Genomic DNA, 21,241 nt, shown 5'->3' on the forward strand with positions numbered 1-21,241 from the left:
AAGTTTCTTCTTCAGGAAGTCGAGTACTCCATTCATGACAACTGTATTGGAATCCCCAGAGCACTCAAGAACTTTGCAGGATGCTCATGGGACAATCACCTGTGACCTGGCTCAGGAGGTCATGAGGAAGCAGCATGTCAGCAAGTCCAGCCCTGCGCCTTCTGCATGAGCAGTAGCACCCTCCTTGCTGCGCCTCCCCCACTTTTTTCAGCTTTTCAGCAGCCTCAGTAACTTGTTTACTTTGTATTCAACAGAAAGTAATAAACTTTGAGCAGCCTTAAAAAAAAAAAAAAAGAACTGGCCTTTGAGACAAGGAGACCTGGATTCGAATTCTGATACAAACTGACTGAACAAATCACTTAACTTCTCAGTGATCTAGGCAACTCTCTAAGACTGTAAGTTACAGATATGGCACCAACGTTCTGCACTGGTAGAGGGAATTTCCTCATTTGGGAGTTCCCTTTATCAATGAAATTATAGATCTGGGTTGGATTACCTGCAAGTCTCCTGACTTTCAGGATTTTCTGCACTCCCACCCAACTGGTGGCTGGTCTTAGACCCATTCTCTTGCTTTGGGTCCTGCTGGTCTTCCGGTAACAGCAGCAAGGCATTCCTGAGACAAATGGCTGCAAACTCCATACTGGCTACAGGAATGGCGGAGGACTGTCCATCACTTAAAGGAACAGAATTAAATGGATCAAATGAAAAATAAAAAAATTTAGACACAATGTTTATGAAGATGGATGCTAAGTATAGTTTTAAAATGCCTTGTTTTACAAGTAGCAGATATGAAATCATGGGTTATTTTTGATCAGGACATGAAAATCCAACAGGCAGCTATTTCCATAAGAACCTGCGAAAGACTACTTGAGGCCGTTAGATGCTGGCTGTCACCTGAGAAACAGGGAAAAATCCAGCTGGACTATTTATACAGAACTTGGTCCTTGGACTATAAACTGAACCATCATGCTGGCAGCTAAGGATTTCCAAGCCAGTTTGGACACCTGCATGTACCAGTAAGCAGTCTCTGAAGGGCCCCTTTAAACTACAAATTATCAACTGAAATAAATTCTACTTCAGGGGAAAGGAGCCTGAGTGACGGGCACCTAGGAGACGCCCTTCTTGCAGAGAGGAGGTCTGGAGCTGACAGGGGTAGACCAGGGATCCTCCAGAACAGGCTACGGAAGGAAGTCCAAGTTAGCCCAAAGTAAACTTGTCCGTACTTTGGAAAGTAATGATAATGCTGGTTACAAAACAGTCTCATCTATGAATGAAGTCATTAGCTTCAAAGACAACACAAGAACAAAACTGCCATGTGCAAAAATAAAGAAAGGTACAAATAAGATGGGCTGGCCTCTGTATCAAGTACTTACTTATACACGGCATTCTGTATGGACTGGGATGCCAGCACTATCTTTCGGTGATAGCCTTGACCCACAATGGACTGCACAATGCCCTTTTTGCTTGGAAGACCTTTAGTCTCTTGCTCTGAGGTCTATAAAATATACAAAGGAAGTTTTCAAGAAGCCTCACGGTCATAGTAAAGGGCTTAACTGTAAAGACAAACTGCCATACTTCACACTTGTTTTAATTTCTGAAGGTCTCTGGGAGAAGGTGGGGAGCGATCAGGAGAGACAGCTGGTGCTAGGGAAAAGAGCAGACACATATGCACTGAAAGAGCAGTGGGGGAGCGAGCCCAAACCTCTCAGATTTGGTGGTAGCACTGAGGACATGGAACAGGTAGGGGGAGACTGTCAATTCACAGAAGGAAGCATTTTACTTCATGGAAATGTGTCATGGCTGAAGAAAAAAGCAGTGACAAATGAGTGACATGGAAGGAGGCAGCCCATGAACAACTACAGCCTCATGAGTATAAGACAAAGGCCTAGGCTGGCGGTTTTGTGGAGCACTGTCCAATGAGAACTGCCCAGATACGCACTATCTATGCCCACAGAGAGGGAGCCTCCACACTGGGAGGCCCTGGCCTCCTACTGCGGGGCCAGGGTGGGTGCCAAAAGAAGGTTCCTGACTCTAGCTCTGTCTCTTGGGGCAGCAGGACCACACATGGCTGGGCACAGCTCAACCCTCCTGAGGTCAAGCTTCTCTGTAAAGAACAAGCTGCTGCCCTCATTCATCTGTTCTAGAAGTCCCTATTTTCCATAATTAGAATTTTTTAAAGCATGAACTAATAAAAAGCAATTTAGTTATATGAACTAATCTAACCTCCTTATTTACATTGATATCCAGAAAAGGTAAGTGACTTTCCCAGGGTCACACAGATTATACAAGTGGCAGAATGTGACCACAAATTCACTGACTCCCAAATCCAAGGCCCCTTCCTCTGTACCATGTTTTCTTTTACTATAGAAATAATGTTTGCTGGTCCCAATGAGAAGCATCACAGTGAAACAATTCTGACAGAGAAGATCTGGTCTGTGGGACCCTAAACGAGGCGCTAAATACCTGAGCCTTAGTTTCCGAATCTGTAGGAGGAGGGGGTTTAAGAAGAGCAGAGTTACAGATCTAAATCTGATTGTTTCCTCTTTGAGCACAGTTTTCTAGAACCCAAGACTCACCTTTCTGCCCTAATGAGGCATCAGAACAGGACTCTCCCCATTAATCAAAAATTTAACAGATATTCTAAAGGATACAGAACAGGGAATTCCCAGGTGTGTTTAATCATTTTCCCCCTTCTCATCCTACAGAATTTAAAACCTGATATTTAAAAGATTACTCAAGCCATCTCTTGGAGTTGATCAGATCAACAAACCCTCAAGCTGTCAAGGCTCCTCACAAGATATTCCACCTATAGCTATGACTACTGCAGCTACTCATTCCCCAACTTGTAACCTTTATTTAAAAACAAAAAAAAGAAGCAGGGCCAGTGCAGCCAGAGACAATGACTTAAGTGCATTCTGGGACAGTCCTTCATGGACCCCAGGATGGTAGCCATGACCTGAGAGTGGCAGCTTTGGCAATGAGAAAAAGAAGGAAGGGGGTCTAACCAACCTATATTTTTTCCTGGTGGAAATAAATGTAGCCCTATCATGTATCTAACCCCACTTATTCAGAAGCACAGGGAAAACAACTCCCAAGCCTGAGGAAACTACCCATCTGCTTATTTCCCCAAAGCAGTGCCTCTCAATGTGGCCTTCCGGAGCCCATAAGGTCAAAGTTGTTTTCATTATCACTAAGACATTTTAATTTTTAACACAGTAAATGGCCCTAGATAGAAACTATCCCAACCAAAGTTGCTGGGGGGATGGAGGGGGTTCCCATGATATTTAAAAAGTATAAAAAGGGGCCTGCTCTAAGCCTACACTTCCCTGTGTCCCATCAACCTACACAGGCCCCTGCTGGGAACATTCTTCAGCCTTGTGCTAACCCCACTAACTTTGTAGACGCTTTGGTCAATTACTCTTTTAAAAAATGGATAAGGTGTACTTTAAGACAATAAACAAAATTTTAACAAATGAGCAACAGAAAAGCTACCTAATAGAATGAGTGAAATGAGGAAGACAAAGGACAAAGCTGTCCCTAGAAGTGGGCCATTACTCACCCCCTTGTTGGCAGCAATGCAGCATTCGGCCAGCCTCAGCCAAAGGCGGGCGTTGGAATGATAAACCTGGACAGCTTCGATCAAGCACTCGAAGGCTGCCAGAGGCCGGCCAATGTGCAGCAACTGAATGCCACAATTGTACAGGAGCTCATAGCGCTTATTTGTCAGCAGGGTACACATGGGCCTCCCTGAGAATTTCTTCCCTGGCAATAAGAAAAGGATCATTGTGAAGTTTTCAGCTTAATCCATATTTCGCACTCACTCCACACACTAACAGAGAATTGTCAAATTAAGCCACCTGTCCACCCCAATCAATCCTGAGTGGATATCTCCACATCATGCCCACCCTGCCTTCCTCCTTTTCCTGGTGTGGCTGTCCCCTCCCCCCCAACACACATTGACCCTAATTGTTCTGGCAGGTGCCTCTGTCAAGACACATCCCTGGTTCCCCTCTGGCAGGACTGCCACCTTCTATTCCTGAAACCACTCCTACCTAGACGCTAGGAGGCGTCAGTGTAGGGAACAGACCCCGTACAGCTCCATGTAGCTCACCCCTCTAGCCTCAGGCTATCCCCAGGAAGCTCTGTTTGCCTGACAGACCAGACTCAAAGCAGCCTGAAGGAATGACTGGGGCCTGATCCCATCTCGCTCCCTCATAGCGAGATGGAGGGGTTGGCTCAGATGTCTCTGTGCTGCTCTCTAGCTCTACATCTGCTTCTGAAACCTCAGCACCTCCTCCCTCGGAGAAGCTTGAGATCCAGAGTCCCAGGCTGCTGACTCAGGACACCTCGGGAGCCAGGAGGATCATGCATGGATGGTACCTATGTCTGGCACATGCCTATGCTTACACTTACAGACAAACAGACACACAGACACACATACATTCTCTCTCTCTTTATCTCTTTCTCTTCTCACTTGATGAAAAGGGGGCACAAAGGCTGATTTTTATAAACTTGTCAGTGAGTTTTCTTTATTTTTCTTTATATAAATTAATATTTTTTTATTTGTAAAAATGATTTATATTTATTGTAACAGTAATTTTAAATGTCAAAATTTGTAAATGTTTATTGAATGAAATGGAAATGAACCAGGGAAATGTATTTTCACATTCATTTACCTCATCTGAGGCAGCCAGGTGGCCTAGTGGATAGAGTATCAGTCCTATTTGTCCTTGGACACTTACTAGCTGACACTTACTAGTGTGATTGTGGACAAGGGACTTAACCTCTATCTGTCTCCTCATCTATAGAACAGGGATAATAACAGCACCTGCCTCCCAGAGGTGTTGTGAGGATCAAATGAGATAAAATTTGTAGGCCCTATAGAAATGCTTATACTTTTCTCTCTTATTTTTTTCATTTTAAAAATTTGTTCTGAATTTACAACACCAAATAAAACGAGCACTTCCAAATAGAGAGTAGAAAAGAAAAAGGCGCAAACAAGAAACAGCTATTACATAGATATGGTTTTTCCTTTCAAGAATATAATAAACTCAACATCTAACTTCAAAGCTGTCCTGATTGCCCAGAAATTCTTCTGTGCATTAAAAAAGTACTTCAATTTTTTTTCATTTACTATTCTGAAATTTAACCAAATTGAGCAATACCCCTGGTGAGCTGTGTGATGCCTGCTGACCCTTGGCCCTCAATGCTGATAAGATCCTTTTTGGCAAATCCTCCTACCAGTGTGCCCACCCACTCCCTACACAGTCAGCTAAAAGAAGACTTACCTGGGTCTGTGCTGCCTGCTCCAAGCTGGGCACAGACGTTGTCATTTTCTTGGAGAGCCTTCTTAAAATAGAAAATTCCCAAATTGTGTTTGCCCATGGCAAAATGGATACAGCCCAGATTGTTCCAGAACATGCACCTTAAGCATTCACCTGAGAAAAACAAACACAACAAAGGGAATGAGGCCAGAACACCTTCTAATGGAGGCGCCCCCATCAGTTGCCCAGGCTCCCATCTCTCCTATGTGATAGAGCACTCACAGAGAGAGTGTGGGCAAAGAAAAGCAGAAACTTGGCAACCCTTTTCGTGGGGAGCAGGCTATCTTCTGGGGTGCAGCCAGACCATGGGCAAAGCGCAGCCACTTCAAGGATCTGTGTTCTGGGGGACGCAGGAGATGCTCCCTATGAAAAGACCGAGCCCCTGATGGGAGGCACTGTGTACTTGACTGGGCCTCAGCTGATAGAGCCAGGGACCATCACCAGGCCCCTCCTCCAAACCCCTACACCCCTTGTGCTTGTCTGGCCCAGCCTTCCAGGGCAAGGCCCTTTCAATAACATGACAAGGCATGGCAAAAGGTCGAGGGGCAGCTCATCCTCAAGCTGTTATTGTAGAAGCTGAAGGAAACACCCCGATATGGGCAAGATTCAGGGAGAACCCTTCTATCCTCATCAACAGATTCTGACAAAACAACCCTCCAAAGGATGGCAATCAGGCCCTCGGATGGTCACATGGGTGCCTAGAGTCACATCCCTGCAGGATTCATGATGTCATGGGAGGGCTTGGGCATTACGATGTATTAGTGACATCACTGTGAACTCTGTGGGCTAAGGCATGTTAGAGGAGGTCTGCCTGTAAAATTCTGCTACACAAAACCTGTGGCTGTATGTAAAATCATTCTATGACAATTTTTGCTAAGGAAGTGGTCCAAGGGCATAGACATTTAAGATGATGACACAAGTACATGTATGCATGTGTGCACATGCATACACATGTTTGGCCAGGAATATATTTCCTATTAGTGCTCCACAAATTAAGATATATTTTATAGTAAATTTTTTTTATTCCAATTCCAACCCCACTCACAAACTCAGAAGCTCCCCAGGAGTAGGTCCTCTGAGGAGGAAACAACACTATTTTTCAGATTGATGCTAAGGATGAGCCTGGTGGTGGAGGAGAAGGGGGCGGGGAGAGGGATTTCTCGCTTCTCCCACTGAACTATTTTTATGCTCCATCCCTTTCTGGAGAGAGAGAACAGAAGTCTTTCTCAATGGAAAGGCCTGTGAGAGTAAACAGAAATAGTAATAATGTCGACCAATGTCTTAGCTGAGAAGCTAAAAGACGCTAGAGGCCAACGAGCCAATCATCTGTGACCTGTACTAAGTGAGCACCCCCAGAGCAGCCTCTTCCTTCAGCACGTGTCATATGCACACTGCCGCCTGGCCAGGTTTTGAGATGGCCGGGGGCAGAGCAGGTATTGAAAAAAATGTACACATCTGTAGATGTGACAATTTATTTGTATTTATGCCCAAATATGATGCTGACTGCATTCTAAAATGAATTTTTTTTTTGTGGTTTTGAATTATTCATCTTATTTTTCTAATAGCACTGAAAAATCAAGAATAAACTATTTTGAAAAATGGCTACTAGCTGACTAGAAGTGACATCTATGAAATTCAACCTTTTTTGGAGGAAAATATTTATAATTCATTTACTCAATACCACCAACCTATTTTTTAAAACTCAAAATAATTTTTTAAAAAAATCCCATTTCCAAGACAATAGTTTTGGAAGTTTGTAAGAACAACTGTGTGTTAGTTAATTACTCCCATGTAAAATACACACCAAAGTCTCGTCACACAAGGACTCAGAGAGTCATTCTTACCGTTTTTTGAGATTACAATGTGCCAGATACATTTTATATGGAATCGATACATTATTTTCAAGAGGGAAGAGGATAAAAAATGAAAGGAAAGAAATCCTCATTAGATTTTCTCGGAAAGCTTTTTCTGTGTGACTCCTCCCCTCTCCTCTACTGCCCTTTGCCTCCCACCAGCAGACCAAGTTAATGGGGTTCACATCCCCAGAACAGAAATTCACAACTGGACTAGTTCGAATGTGACAGGTGACCTAGATTTCAGAACTTTTATCTGGCTTAGTTCTGTCCTCACCCCTCAGCTCTGTATTCCAAATATACCCTCAAATTATTCACTATTTAAGGCGGCAGGCTTTTCAAAGACAAAACATTTTTCAAGTTTGGCAACTACTAGGAATCAGTGAGGAAGCAGCTGGGTGGCTCAGTGGATAGAACCCTGGGCCTGGAGTCAGGAAGATCTGAGTTCAAATCTGGCCTCAGACACTTATTAAGATGCCTGGGTAAGTCACTTAACCTCTGTCTGCCTTAATCCACCAGAGAAGGAAAAGGCAAAACATTCCAGTATCTCTGCCAAGAAAATCCCATGGGCAATCTGGTCCACAGGATCGTGAAGAGTTGAACACCCCTGAATGACTGAATGACAAGGAATCAGTATGCAATAAACTGAAATCCCAAGAGTTTTGGATAAGGCAAAGGAGAGATTTCAAAAGTTATTCACCTCTATGAGGCATCATTAGAATTATCCACTTAGAAATCATTCTCAACAGGTGTCTGCGAACAAAGAACATAGTAAGGGGAGGAAGAGATAGAGAACATAACTATTCAAATTTCATGATTTTCTTTTACCTGTTTTCATGAATCCTGGATGTTCAGCAATGTTTGCACTATTTAACAATTTCACTGCTTTTCGATAATTGCCCCTTAAATATTCAAAATTGCTTTTAAGAAACAAAGAAGGAGCAGACTGTAAAAAAACATAAGTTATAACTTAAAGAGGTATGACATGAGTTCAGAGTTGCATTACTATACTAACATGTTAGCAATGAATTAATACAGTTATGGCACAGTAAAGAGAAGCTACTGTCTGTTGCTTGTTATTTTAATATCTAGTTTGTTCTGAAGTCTCTTGTTCCTATAGGAATTAATAGATGTCAAAAAAACAATGAATAAGAACAGAGCAAACTATCAAAAATATATTTTAAGAGTAAATGTTTTTACAATGTATTATTAAGGGGATCTTTTTATCACTTTTTATCAATGATTTGAGAATAATGGCTATTTCAATCATTACTACAGAGACTGACCATCTTTTATATACTTCTAAACACACATGAACTAAATACTTTTCCAAGTCAGTGGAGACAAAGTTACTGCTGCTCATTTATTCCACATTTACTAAGCATCCACAGTGTGCAAAGCTGTGGAAAGACACTCACAGCCAGGCCCTGTACTCAGTCTGTAACTGAGCTGGATGGAGGGAGGGGCACAATACAAGGAAGTACAATTGAGCAGAATGTGTTGATGTGTTGAGTGCAAAGGAGAACTCTGAATAACAGAAGATCTGAGGGGGAAAGATGACACCCAAATGTGTGTTTTGGGTGTGCCTGACTATGGGAGTTTACTGTCACAGCACTGGAGAAGGTATGAATGTTACCATGTGCCAGTGAAGGAAAGAGCCACACGGATGAGATCACAGATTCACTTCAGAGTGTGTGTGTGTTATGTGTGTGAGAGTGTATGTGTGTGAGTGAGTGAGTGAGTGAGTGAGTGAGTGAGTGTGTGTGTGTGTGTGTGTGTGTGTGTGTGTGTAAAAGAAAGATATTTTTTAAATAAAATGACAGGCTCTCTAAAGGAAGGGCAAATCATAATTGTCCTGAACTAACTCAAGAACTGTGCATTCTCTTTAGAGAGATATAACAAAGGGAATCAGCCTCATCATTTCCATGTGGGGTAAGGACTGGCTGCTGCCCCAGCCCCAAAGAAGTCAGGCTTTTACTCCCTTCTAATTCCTCCTCGTTGTCCGCTGGGGCCCAACTTACTTACAGTCTGTAAGTAAGAGCAAACCCTGGCCATCAAATGACCCAAGAAGGGAATCCCCAGCCCAGCTGTACAGGTTACTAGGGCTCAGACATCTTCATCTACCTGGAGGTAGCCATTCCACATTCTGGTTCCCTCTTCTGCCTCAAATGCTCATTCATTTAACAGCTTCTAGACCACCAAGGAAGCCAACCTTTTCTGGCCAAGCTCCAGATCTACCTCCAGGTCTGGACAAAACCTGATCTCTCCCTGCAGCTACTTCCACCCTCCCTCGATCCATACTCTCAGGGTGACTTCACACAGACTCTCTAGTGTATGTCTCAACTTCACCATTCCTCCACCGACTCAATCTGCCTTATTTTTGCTTCCAGCCCTACCTGGACAGGATCCCACATCTTTCTCTCTTCTGCTTTCAAGTGTTTTTAAAAGCCACCCCAAAGCCTCAGACTGCTTCCCATTTTCCTGGATGCCACCAACAGTCATCCAGTTAGATATTGGGCCACATTTCAGGGCTGTCTTGATTACGGTCCCTTGTAGCAGGTGCTTAAGCAATAGTGCTTTGAATCTGAATGAAAGACCAACATCAATCTTGGCCTATCCAAGGCACAATGACATTTCCGTTAGATGAGCTCCCAGCTATGCCTGGGGAGGAGATTCTACTACAAAAGGGACTTGTACTGATTTTCCACTAATGTGCTTATTCTCCACTAGTCTGTGATATGGATTTTTGGTAAGATAAGTGCTTGCTGAGGCACTGAGAGGCAGCCCAGTAGGGCAGCTGGAGAGTACACAAGGTCTGGGTTCAAGTTTTAAGTCCTCCCACGTTGCTTATAGGGCCTTGGGTGAGTCACTTGGCCTCACTTTGCACACTGGGCGCTGCTCTGGACTGGGTTTCCTAAGGAGCTCCCTACACTGCTGGGTAGAAAAAAAAAAAAGCCTAAATGTGCAATAAACTATTTTTAAAAGGTACTTTAAAGAAGTGATTGAGATTCAATTTTTGGTCTCTATGAAACACAAAAACTCAAACCTCTATCAAAAAAGAGCTAAGCAGACCATTTCTCCCGGTCAGCACATTTCGGGTTAGGGTTAGCCCTCCCCTGGCCTGGCTTTTGAGGATGGGAACAGGTCACATTACAATCACGTGTTTAAAGCTTCCTAAAGAAGGAATAAGCATTCTTGGAGAAAATAAGGGCAAATATACACTGAATGCCCTTATGAGAGAAAAGACAAAAAAAGAAAAAGGAAGAGAAAGTCAGGGGAGACACTTACGTTTCCAGCTGTATTCATGACAGATTTGATTTCCCTTTTGCAAGCTTTCAGAGACTTCATTTGGATATAGGCTCTCACTTTATACTGTACAGTTGGAGGAAAAAGTTTTCACATAAGAACTACAGTGAATGTAAACATCACAAAACAGGGTTTAACTTTATGAGGTAAAGAGTAAAAATGCTACTACATCATACTTGCAAAGGTAGTGTTTAAAGTCACTTGAAGATAATCTCAAATATTTCCTATCTTAAGACCAAAGTTAGCATACATACTAACAAAGCAGGAATGAAGAAGGCTGTGCTGGGACTCCAACTCAAAGTCATCATCAGCTCTCTGCCATAATTGTGGGAGGCTTTTCTGCACCCCCTATGCTCACTCCCACCTGCACTTCCCTCCACTGCCCAGCTTGGGGACACAACCATGAAAAAGACCTCTTTGTTAGTGACATGAAGTGAAACAGAGTTAGGACCATGACCACAAAATTAAGTAATGCTCCGCAAGCGGAAAGACAAATGCTTCTAGATTGTTTCCTGTTTCCAATGATGAATGCTCTTCCTTTCTCAGTCTCAGTAGCCAGGCTGACTCCATGTTATGCAGAGGCCATCTCTCACATCAGCTCACCTGGTGAATCTTGGACTTGGCAGCTTCTATTACGGCTCCACTTTCAGCTTTATGATTTGATCCCTCTTTGCTGGTAGAGTTTCCTGACTGCATAAAAATTGAAGAACAAAATAAACCAGAATTTAATTAGGTTCTAATTGAATTTTTAATTTTAAAAAATAATAATAAATGCTGACAAATAAGGAGGGTCCCAGGAAATCAAAGCTGCTTCACTGACCACAAAGTCCTTCAAATAAAGTCACTTTTCTACCTCCTCTTTGGTACCAAAGGGTGATGTCAAGAACTCAAGTGAGACGTTTATTTACAAACAAATAGGCACTTCATTCCTGCCTACTGCTAGTACACAATCTTCCAATAAAGGAGAGGGAAGCCAGGGACAAGATAAGCAACCTTAACAGAGCCGAGCCCACCAGGTATGACCACCACCCTGGTCCATGTTTCAGGCTCAGTTCTTAGGATCACCGTCAGCTCAACACATCCAAACACAACTCATGATCTTCTCCCCATCCCTATCCCTCCCCAGCCCTCTCCTTTGTTAACTTGCCAATTACTGTAGAGGGCATCAACCACACCCTCTCTCTGCGCCCTCCCCCCCCCATCCCTCAGGCTCATAGCCCAATTATCACTGTCACTCAACCCCATCATCCATGCTGGTGCCAAGGCCTGTCAATTTTACCTCTGTAACATCTCTCGAATACACGCCCTCCTCCCCCCCTCGCCCCAACATTGCTGCCACCCTGGGCCAGACCCTCCCTCCCTCCTCCTCTCACTCTGGATTACTGTATTGACCTGCCATAACAAAGTCTTTCCCCACTCTAATCCATCCTCCATTCAGCCACCAGAGGGACTTTCCCTAAAGGTCAGGTCTGACCATGTCAGCCTCTTGGCCTCCCACTCCATAAACTCCCCCAAATGCTCTCCAGCCTTGAGCGCCCTTCATAACGTAGCTCCTTTTCCCTTTCCACAGTCTTCTCACACCTTACTCTCCAACACATACTCTTCCATCCAGGGACACGGGACCTCAGGCTGTCCCTCAAAAACCACACTCATCTCTAGACTCCAGGCCTTGTCACCAGCTGTTCCCCATTTCTGGAAGGCTCTCCCTCCTCTTCTCCTGGATTCCTTCAAAGCCCAGCTCAAATCCTTCTACATGAAGTTTTTCTCCATCTCTTAATTCTACCTCTCCTCTTTGCTGACCGTGTCCTATTTATCCAGGATACAGCTTATTTGTACATATTTAACGATGATGACGACAGATAATATTCATATAGCATCTACTGTATGCTAAGTGCTTTGGAATTATTATCTCATCTGATCTTCACAACAATCCTGGACGGTAGGGTGCTCCTGTTATCCCTATTTTTACAGATGAGGAGACTAAGGTAAACAACATTTAAGTGATTTGCCCAGGGTCACACAGCTCGTAAGAGTCTGAGGTTCATTTGGAACTCAGGTCTTCTTGTGCTCTATGCACTCTGGCACCATCCTGCTGTCTTTTCTTTGCTTGTTATCTCTCTCCCCCATTATTAGGCTATTAGCTTCTTCAGAGACAGGACTCTCATCTTTTTTCCAATGCTTAGCAGCGGCTGACACACAGTAGGGCCTTACTAAATGTTACTGACATACTGACTCAATTTCCACTACAAGTGGGGGAAGGAATAGGTCTAAGTACTACCCTGAGAGGAACCGCTGATGGGTGAGATGTCCTCAGCTGTGCTCGGTTTTATTCCAAATCAGCCCTGTTTGCCTCAGATCACTCACCTCGTTATTTTTCCCGTTTTTGTTATTATTGCCCTGGGAGATCATTTTTTCTAGAACAGCAAGGAGGTGCAGAGCTTTCTCAGCTTGGTAAGTTAGAATATAGAGATCCACAAGCAAGAAGCACACGGCCTGCGCAAACTTCTCTTCTATATAACACAAGGGAAAAAAAGACATGAAGAGAGATGCACACTTCTAGCAAACGAGGACAAATACAATAAAGTCTCAGAATACAAACTCCTCAGGTCTTTACTGGAACGTGCCACCATGCTCTACATCCATCAACTGGATCCTGAAGATATTAATTCGGCCACATCACTGAGCCTCCAAGGGTCTCAGCCAGTGTCTGTCCAAGAACAAGCCTATCCTGGCAAGGACTGTACAACAGAAATAAGTTGAGTTCAGGGTTACTTCACCTAGGCATAACCTAATCCTCAAGGTGTTAGGGGAAAGATTTCAGAGGTCTATGAACTTGGAGGGGAAAAAAAAGTTAGACTTTAATTTCAATATAATTGTTTCCCTTTGCTTTTATTTTATGTACTTAAAAAGATGATTTTGAGAGCAAATAAAAGGGTCCAGGCTCAAGACACACAGAAAGTAGGAAGAACACCGTATAAGGACACGAGAGAAGTGGGTTTTACGTTTGGATTCAGAAAAGCAGCACTTTTAAAGTCTACTCTTTGTATGGAATTACCAACACCATCAATTTCACATGAAATTATAACCAATTTTCTTAACAGAAATGAAACCAGAATTCCCTACTGTTTTAGTTTTCAAGATGGAAAACAGCAGCATTCCCTCACATTCACCTCTTTGCTTTTACATGCAGCAAGCAGCTCTGGAGTTAGGAGATAAGATAATTCTAGGCTCCTTCCCTTATCCCTGCCTACCTTGTCCAAGATTCCCAACAAGGACTCTATGCCCCAAAAGGGCCCAGAATCTCCCCCCTCAATGTCCTGAAGCCTCATAGGAAGGAACAAGCTGAGACTGCATGTCAAAGCCTCCCCAGTCATGGCCCACCAAACCATTTCCAAGAATTCTGAGAATTGTACTCAGAAGGTGGAAGAAAAATACAGCTAACTTTTGGAGCTTCCCATCGAACTGTGCTGAGAGAAGGCGGTGCCTTCGCAGCTCTTCTTTTTTAAACTCTTTCTAACCATCAGGAAACAGTCTGTAACCACAATGATTCTCAGCTTACTTCAACTGAGCTGCCATCTACTCAAAGTCTGCTGTTTTGAAAGCACTGTGCTAGGAGCTAGGGATGTAAAAACTGTTGTGACATTTGTCCTCTTGCAAACCAGCAGGAGATAAGAGAACATATACCCAAATGCTTTACCCAAATACAATATAAAATGGAACACGGTGAGTAAATGAGGGACAGAAAGAAGTCTGGAGAGGGAGAAGAGGAGTGAAAGCTTGCTTCCCGTGTGGTAGGGCTTCATGGAGGCATGTACCTGCATGGTCTGGAAGGGCAGGAATCCAAGTCAAAAGGCATCTACTTCTAATTAAAAGTTGCCATAAGCAAAGGCAGAGAATGTGGAAGCTATAAGGCAAGACAAGTGGTCCAGTCAGGCTGGAGTTCAGAGCACATGTGTGAAGGGCATGGGAGAAGGGGCTCTGTATATATGTGCTCACCTATGTGGGAGAACACTGGAAGGGGCTCTGTATATATGTGCTCGCCTATGTGGGAGAACACTGGAAGGGGCTCTGTATATATGTGTTCGCCCTCGAGGTAGAACACTGGAAGGAGTTTTGTACACGTGCTCTCCTGCTGTCTTCTTCGTTAGACTGTGAGGCCCTTGAGGACAGGGGCTGCCTTTTGCCCTTCTTTGTTTCCCCAGTGCTCAGTGCACTGCCTGGCACACAGTAGGTGTTAAGCAATCAGCCACAAAAGGGTTTTCTGCAGAGGAATGCCGTGGCCCAACCCACAGACAGATTCAACGGCAGCAGGATGAAGGACAGACTAGAGTAAGAAGAGCTCAGAATATCTGCTACAAGATCAGTGAAAAGCCTGCAGCAGGGGTGCAGCCATGTGGTCCTATAGGCCTGTAAGAGGGCAGCGGGAAAGGAAGGGAAAGAAAGGAAACACTGCAGTAACAGAACTGACAGATGCTGGAAGTGAGAGAGCTAAGTAACAGACAACTAGATTTCAAACAGGAGGATCAGGCAGCATGAACAGAAAAGACAGTCACAAAGATGAGAAGGTTTGGAGATAGAGTTCAGCCTCATTTTAGGCACGCTGAGTCTGAGAGGCTGGGGACACCCAGGAAGAAATGGGGACCTGGGGCTCAGCAGAGGTCAAGGCCAGAAATACGGGGCATGCAGCAAGAAGACAAGCGAGTCAAGAGCACATCAATGCTGAGAGGTCAGAAAAAGGAAAGCAGCTTGCACAGGAGACACAGGCGGGACAATCAGAGACCCTAGTAAAAATTATTCAAGAACTAGATATAAGTCAGAGAAAACGGGTGACAAATGACTTGCTTCATTCAGTGACGTACCAAAAGGCTCTATGAACTGGTAGAGTTTCTCTCCAGCCGATATAGCCTCCGCGTGCTGGCGCAGGTGGTAGAGAATGACAGCCTGGTTGTAGTAGAGCATGCTATTTTCGACATCATCTAAGCCATCCATCTCTTCGACAGCTGAATGGACCTGAAAAACAGGCCGTCTCACCTTCTGATTTACAACAAACAACAAGGGGCAGCCGGCACCAACGGAACCGCCCCAGGTGAACAGCACGGCCACTGAGCAGCAAAGGCGTACCTGATTCTTCAGCTGGTTCAGCGTTGCTCTCAAGTGATCGGTGGTCGTCTGCTCGTTTTTACAGAACTCGGCCACCGCCGTGTTCAGAACGATCTTGTAGTCATCTTTGTTGATGTCCTGCAGGCAGGCAAGGTGCTGGAGGCACATGTCATAATTCCCAGCCTGCAAAGGACACACAGTGACTCATCAACAGAACAAAATCCCTCAGATGAATGAAGAGAGATGTTGGTCACCAGCTCTCACTATCTAAAGTCATACTACTAAGCCACATCTGTGGTTTCTGCTCCAAGAAAACAGATGAGTCTAAACTCCCAAGAGTTTAGGGTAAAACCCCTGATCCTTCTAATATGGGAAATGCTTTGGCATGGTACACAACATCCTCAGTGGGTCCATGACAGGCAATGAATTCAAAGAAATCCCAATTCTGAATTTAAACAAAAAGTTCAAAAGCCTATGGAAACAAACATCAGAGAATAGTTCTTTTAGTTCTGTGCAAGCAATACAACAAAAAAGATGCTCTTCCAAATCCCTTCAATGGTCTTGAAAAGAGTTCAAATTTCGTAAGAGCTTGAAGACTCGTGCTTCTCAAAGACAACATTCTTAGAAGCAACAAAAAATTTCCAATATGAAAGTAGTTTCTTGAAAATTTAAGAGATTAACATGAAACATTTTGTTACCATGAATGCTTGAAAAGCATTGCTTGATAATTCCTTCTCTTGATCAGTGATCCCAGAAGTAGAAACTGTTCCTTCATGTTTCTCTGTTCCTTGATCTATAAATATAAAATTTTAAATTTCTTTAGAAATCAAAAGCACTTCAGTATTTTTCTTATTAAAAGCTTTTCTTCTCAGTTTATTTCCCTTCCTAATTACAGTCATAATTACATTTTACAAACAGCATGCTCTTTACAACTGTTAAATCACTTATAAAAACGAAATTCGAAACCACTTCCCTTTTCTGAAGTCGGTGGTCAAACACAATGAAATTTCACCATCCCTTATTTTTAGAAGCTAAAACTTTTTCATGATAAAGGTACTAATGATATTGTGCTCCATAAAAAATATCTGTTAAGTCTACAATCAACAAACCAACAAGCATTTTCTGAACACTTGCTTTAAGTGCTCCAGACAGTCTAGAGATCAGACACATAATAAGCAGGCCCTGCCCTCAAGGATCACCAATCTGTGGTTGTTGCTCTACCAACAGAAAGCCACGCTAGCTCCTAAACTCTGAGTTACGTCAAATTATACAGTTTTAGGGGCAGAACCTCCTTACTTTAGAAATGAGGAAAAAGAGGCACAGAAAAGTTAAATGGAAAAAAAAATCAGGGAATGTTAGAATTAGAAGGGCCCTCCCTACCTGGAAGACCACTTGTAGTTCAACTTCCTCTTTTTACCCCAAGGAGAAACCATGAAAAAGTTACTTAAGCTTCCATTGCTTAGGGATTACATAATGAAAAGCAATGGTGCCACTTTCAGTAAGAGTTGAATGAAGAACACATCTCACTACAATGTTTTTTCCTTTCTAAGTTAAGATCTTTTTTTCCTGAGGTTAGGATCAAAAAAGAAAATCTCTGAATAAAGTTCGTGAGCTCTCCTCAAGAAAGTACATGATGCCAAAACGTTTTTTAAAACTGTTACAAAGAACTCCAGCCTTGTTTTTTTCAGTCACTCAGTCACGGAGCACACTCCCCAGTTCACATTTGGTTTTTACAGATCTGGGCTAACCTATATTTAGGTGGAATGATTGTTTGGCCTAAGGGAACCTTTCCCCCTATTTTCAACCCGATGGAATTTGGAGCCTTGATGTTAGATGAGTGATAAGAATCTAAATCACTCTTTGGAGACAACAAGCTTCTAGTTTTTTTATAAACTTCAAACCCCTTTTGTCCATAAATCAAGTCTTAGTGCCTATAAGGCATGACTGTTGACATTTACAAATAGATTATTCTCTAGCTCTTTTCACAAAACACAGAAGTTTTGTTTTAGGAAGGAGGGAGCAAAGAAACAAATATTAAAAAGTCTAATCTCTGAGGTTAAAGAGTAAATGTTTATAATTAATGCATACTGTTGTTCACTCATGTCAGAACATGTCAAGACTTTTCTTGGCAAAGCTCCTGGAGTGGTTTGCCATTTCCTTCTCCAGCTCAATTTACAGATGAGGAAACTGAGGCAAACAGGGCGAAGGGACTTGTCCAGGATCACACAGCTAGTGTCTGAGGCCACATTTGAACTCAGAAAGATGAGTCCTCTTGACTCCAGACCCAGTGCTCTATCCACTGCACTAATTGCTGCCCCTAATTAATACAAATGATCCATCTACAAATATTGATGTGCACCCCCAACTTCTCTCTAGAGCTCCCGTCTGGTACTTGGAGCTCCCTACTAGAGTCAATCACCTGGATATCTTTGCTGGCACCTAAAACTAGACTCATTGTTTTCCCTCCAAAACTTGTCCAGGTGAGACATCATCTTCATCATCTTCCAAGCCTTAAACCTGAATCCATCTTTACTTCTTCCCTCTGTTTTACCCCAAGCATCCACATCCTACTGTTCCTACACTTTCTCAAGGGGTTCCTCCTGTGCATTCTCAATGCAGCCACTAGAGGGCAGCCTCCCATTTCTTTTATACATGGACCAGAATGTTCAAATTTTTAAAATCTGGATTCCTATCAATAACAAAATCTTTGAGCATACAATCTTGATATTGATTTTTGTATCTTTTCATGCTACAGTACTAATAATTATGAATATATATAATAGGAAACAATAGGATTAAAGGATGAAATAAATTAATATTTTTTAAATTTCATTTATTAATGTTACAAAATACATTTTCCTCTAAAATGTCATTAAAACAACATAATTGAGTATGTTATGCTATATTTCAAGATGTTGGTTTGACATTTAGAAGGTCCAAGTTTAATTTAATACTTGGTTTTAACAGTTGTCTGTGCTTTAAAAAAAAAAAAAAGACACCTCCCAGACACATGGATTCGAATGGAAGAACAGTGTTGGTCAAATTTACAAACACTGACACTTTCTTTTCCAATCTTTGCCATCGATTACAGAGGGTTTTGGTGAAATTTAGCTAGTAAACATGTAGCTTCCATAATATCAATCCACTTATCTTTGTAAACTTACTGGAAAATATTTCATTTTTATATTTTTACAGACTGGTTCAAAACCCAATGTAATTCATAAACAAATTAGGAAATTCTTTTTCCAAGTTTTAAAATGTGCAGATATGGGTATTCTGGTCAGTTATAAATAATTTTTAGTAATCCAGAATTCAAGAAAGGATGGTCAATATAGAGTCAAATGCTTCCATGAGGTCAAAAAAGATAAAGATGGAGAAAAGCTCATCAAATTTGGCAATTAAGAGATCCCTGATCACTCTGGAACAAGTGGTTTCATTTACTTGAGGAGTAAAGGATAAAGACAACCTGAGGCTGGGAGCCTAGAATCTGCTTATCCTGTGGCTCACCCACCCCACTGAAAATGAAAAGGGGACAGAGGAAAGAGAATCTTGATTCACATCTGGGTACCTGAGCTGCTGGTACAGTTCACAGTCTTCCCCGTCCCTCCACTCCATCCACCACCCTCCTGACATTCCAGACATCTAACAGAATCTTCAACAAGGCAGGTGCTTAACAAGTATTTGGTGAATTGGAGTCTACAGCTGCTAACAAGAGATTCAAAGCCACCCAAAAGCCACTGTCTTTCAACTATTACTGCTCAAACCTCCTTCTAAATAAGGCTTTTAAAAAATGCTTCTTATAAATAAGTTAAAAAAAAACAATAAAAAACCCCAACTCCTGTTCAAAACATTTTCCTAGTCTTTTCCACATGTGCTAATGTCATAGTAACAATGCATTAAGCTATAAGAATCAGTGTTCCAAACATAGGGATAATAGCATGGGTCAAGTTTCTGGCTTCTATTATAAAATGACCACACCATTAAGCTCTGGGTTTCCCAGCCCATTAACTCCAATAATGGGGAGGGGGAGAGGAGGGGGTTACAAGGTCACAAGAATGTTGGCCTTAGCTTTAGGTGAAAGGTCACTGACAATGACTGCTGTTATTCCTCTCCTTGTAACTCCATCAGTTTCAAGTCCTCCAACCCCAACCTGACCAAAACTGATTCCCACCTCTCTTGTGGGTGGATGAGAAACTCTGCTTATTTGGCAGACGTAAGGAATGACAACTTTTCCCCAGAAAGGAGAACCAGTTCCTTAATTCAAGTGTCCCACCCCCTGCCCCCTTCAGGAGTACAAAGGGCCTTCCCTTTACCCATCATGGGGAGAGACAGTCAAGTTTAAGATTATATAAAGCACTTTATTAGTCACTGGCCAATTTCACAACATGGCCCTTCTTCTGGTCTATGGCCTAAGTCTTGTCAGTTCCCACAGAGAACAGTAACTAGAGCACCACTCAGGTCTAAACAGGCTGTTGACCAAAATTAACTGATTAATCAATTTTAAAAGATGATACTGACCCCTTGAAAAACGGTTTGCCTTAAATTAATTGCCTACCTCTGCAAATTAAGATTTTCTTTAATTCCTCAAAATTCTCCATTTGATTTATGCTGACTTGAACAACAACATCTTAACCAAAACTTCTTTGTTACAGTTTAGAAAGAAAAAGCAACTTAATGAGGCATGTGAGAAACCATTAGCATAATGGTTAAAAATGGCTTTCTCTAAGTAATACCTGTACTAATAAATTTCCAAATGCTGTTATAACACTTTGCAAGTTGAATTCAATAAGCCTTTATGAAACACCTACTGTGTGCTAAGCAGTGAGAAGCACTGAGGCATAGAGACAAAAACAAAGTTCTCCAAGAACCTTACATTCTGCAGGGGGTTGGGATGGAAGACAATACACACACAGAGAAGTAAATACAAAGTAATTTCAGGAGGAAACACTAACTACTGCGGGGGGCCAGGTGGCATTTGAACTGAGCCTTGAAGAGGGAATTCCAAGAGGCAGAGCATTCCAGAAAGGAACAAGGCAGGAGGTGGAAAGAATTGTCAGGAAAACAGCATAGAAGCCAATGCAGCTGAGACAGGCCGGGTGTGAAGATGAGGAATGCTCAACCAGCTTGCAAAGAGAAACTGGATCCAGGCTGAAAGGACACTCAGTGCCAAACCACGGAGATCATATTTTCATCCTAGCAATAGGCAGTTAAAGAAAGCAGTACCTTCAGAATATCAGTTTGGCAGCTGTTTGGAAAAGGGAGAGGCTGGAGGCAGGAGACTAATTAGGAGACTAAGCAATGGTCCAGATGAAAGGAGACAAGGACCCATGAAGGTGGAGGAAAGATGATGGAGAAGGGCTCCACACGGGGAATCAACAGGACTCAGCAAATGATCCGACATGCCGGTGAGGGGACAAGAATGACTCCAAGGACTATGCCCAAAGGGCTATAAAACTGTGCACACCCTTTGACCTAGCAGTTCCACTTCTACGTCTGTATCCCACAGAGATCATAAACAAGGGAAAAGGACCCATGTGGACCAAAATATTTATAGCAGCTCTTTTTGTGGTGGCAAAGAACTGGAAATTGAGGGGATGCCTATCAATTTGGAAATGGCTGAACAAGTTGTGGTATATGAATGTAATGGAAGACTACTGT

At 42.7% G+C, this 21,241-nt stretch overlaps 1 protein-coding gene across 4 annotated transcripts in view; it reads right to left on the reverse strand.

The window, feature by feature from the left end:
- Nucleotides 1-21,241, reverse strand: part of CNOT10 (CCR4-NOT transcription complex subunit 10) — a 60,494-nt gene that overhangs the window by 27,121 nt on the left and 12,132 nt on the right. For all 4 annotated transcript variants that reach the window (XM_072651100.1, XM_072651099.1, XM_072651098.1 and 1 more), the window contains 11 exons: nt 16,282-16,376; nt 15,605-15,766; nt 15,343-15,493; nt 12,848-12,993; nt 11,087-11,173; nt 10,466-10,549; nt 8,006-8,123; nt 5,289-5,438; nt 3,560-3,762; nt 1,374-1,495; nt 497-673 (listed from right to left, as the gene is read on the reverse strand). In XM_072651100.1, the coding sequence (XP_072507201.1) occupies nt 497-673; nt 1,374-1,495; nt 3,560-3,762; nt 5,289-5,438; nt 8,006-8,123; nt 10,466-10,549; nt 11,087-11,173; nt 12,848-12,993; nt 15,343-15,493; nt 15,605-15,766; nt 16,282-16,376 (1,495 nt within the window). The remainder of the gene's footprint in view (nt 1-496; nt 674-1,373; nt 1,496-3,559; nt 3,763-5,288; nt 5,439-8,005; nt 8,124-10,465; nt 10,550-11,086; nt 11,174-12,847; nt 12,994-15,342; nt 15,494-15,604; nt 15,767-16,281; nt 16,377-21,241) is intronic.

Source organism: Notamacropus eugenii, chromosome 3, assembly GCF_028372415.1.
Source record: "Notamacropus eugenii isolate mMacEug1 chromosome 3, mMacEug1.pri_v2, whole genome shotgun sequence".
In the NCBI taxonomy this organism is placed as follows: Eukaryota; Metazoa; Chordata; class Mammalia; order Diprotodontia; family Macropodidae; genus Notamacropus; species Notamacropus eugenii.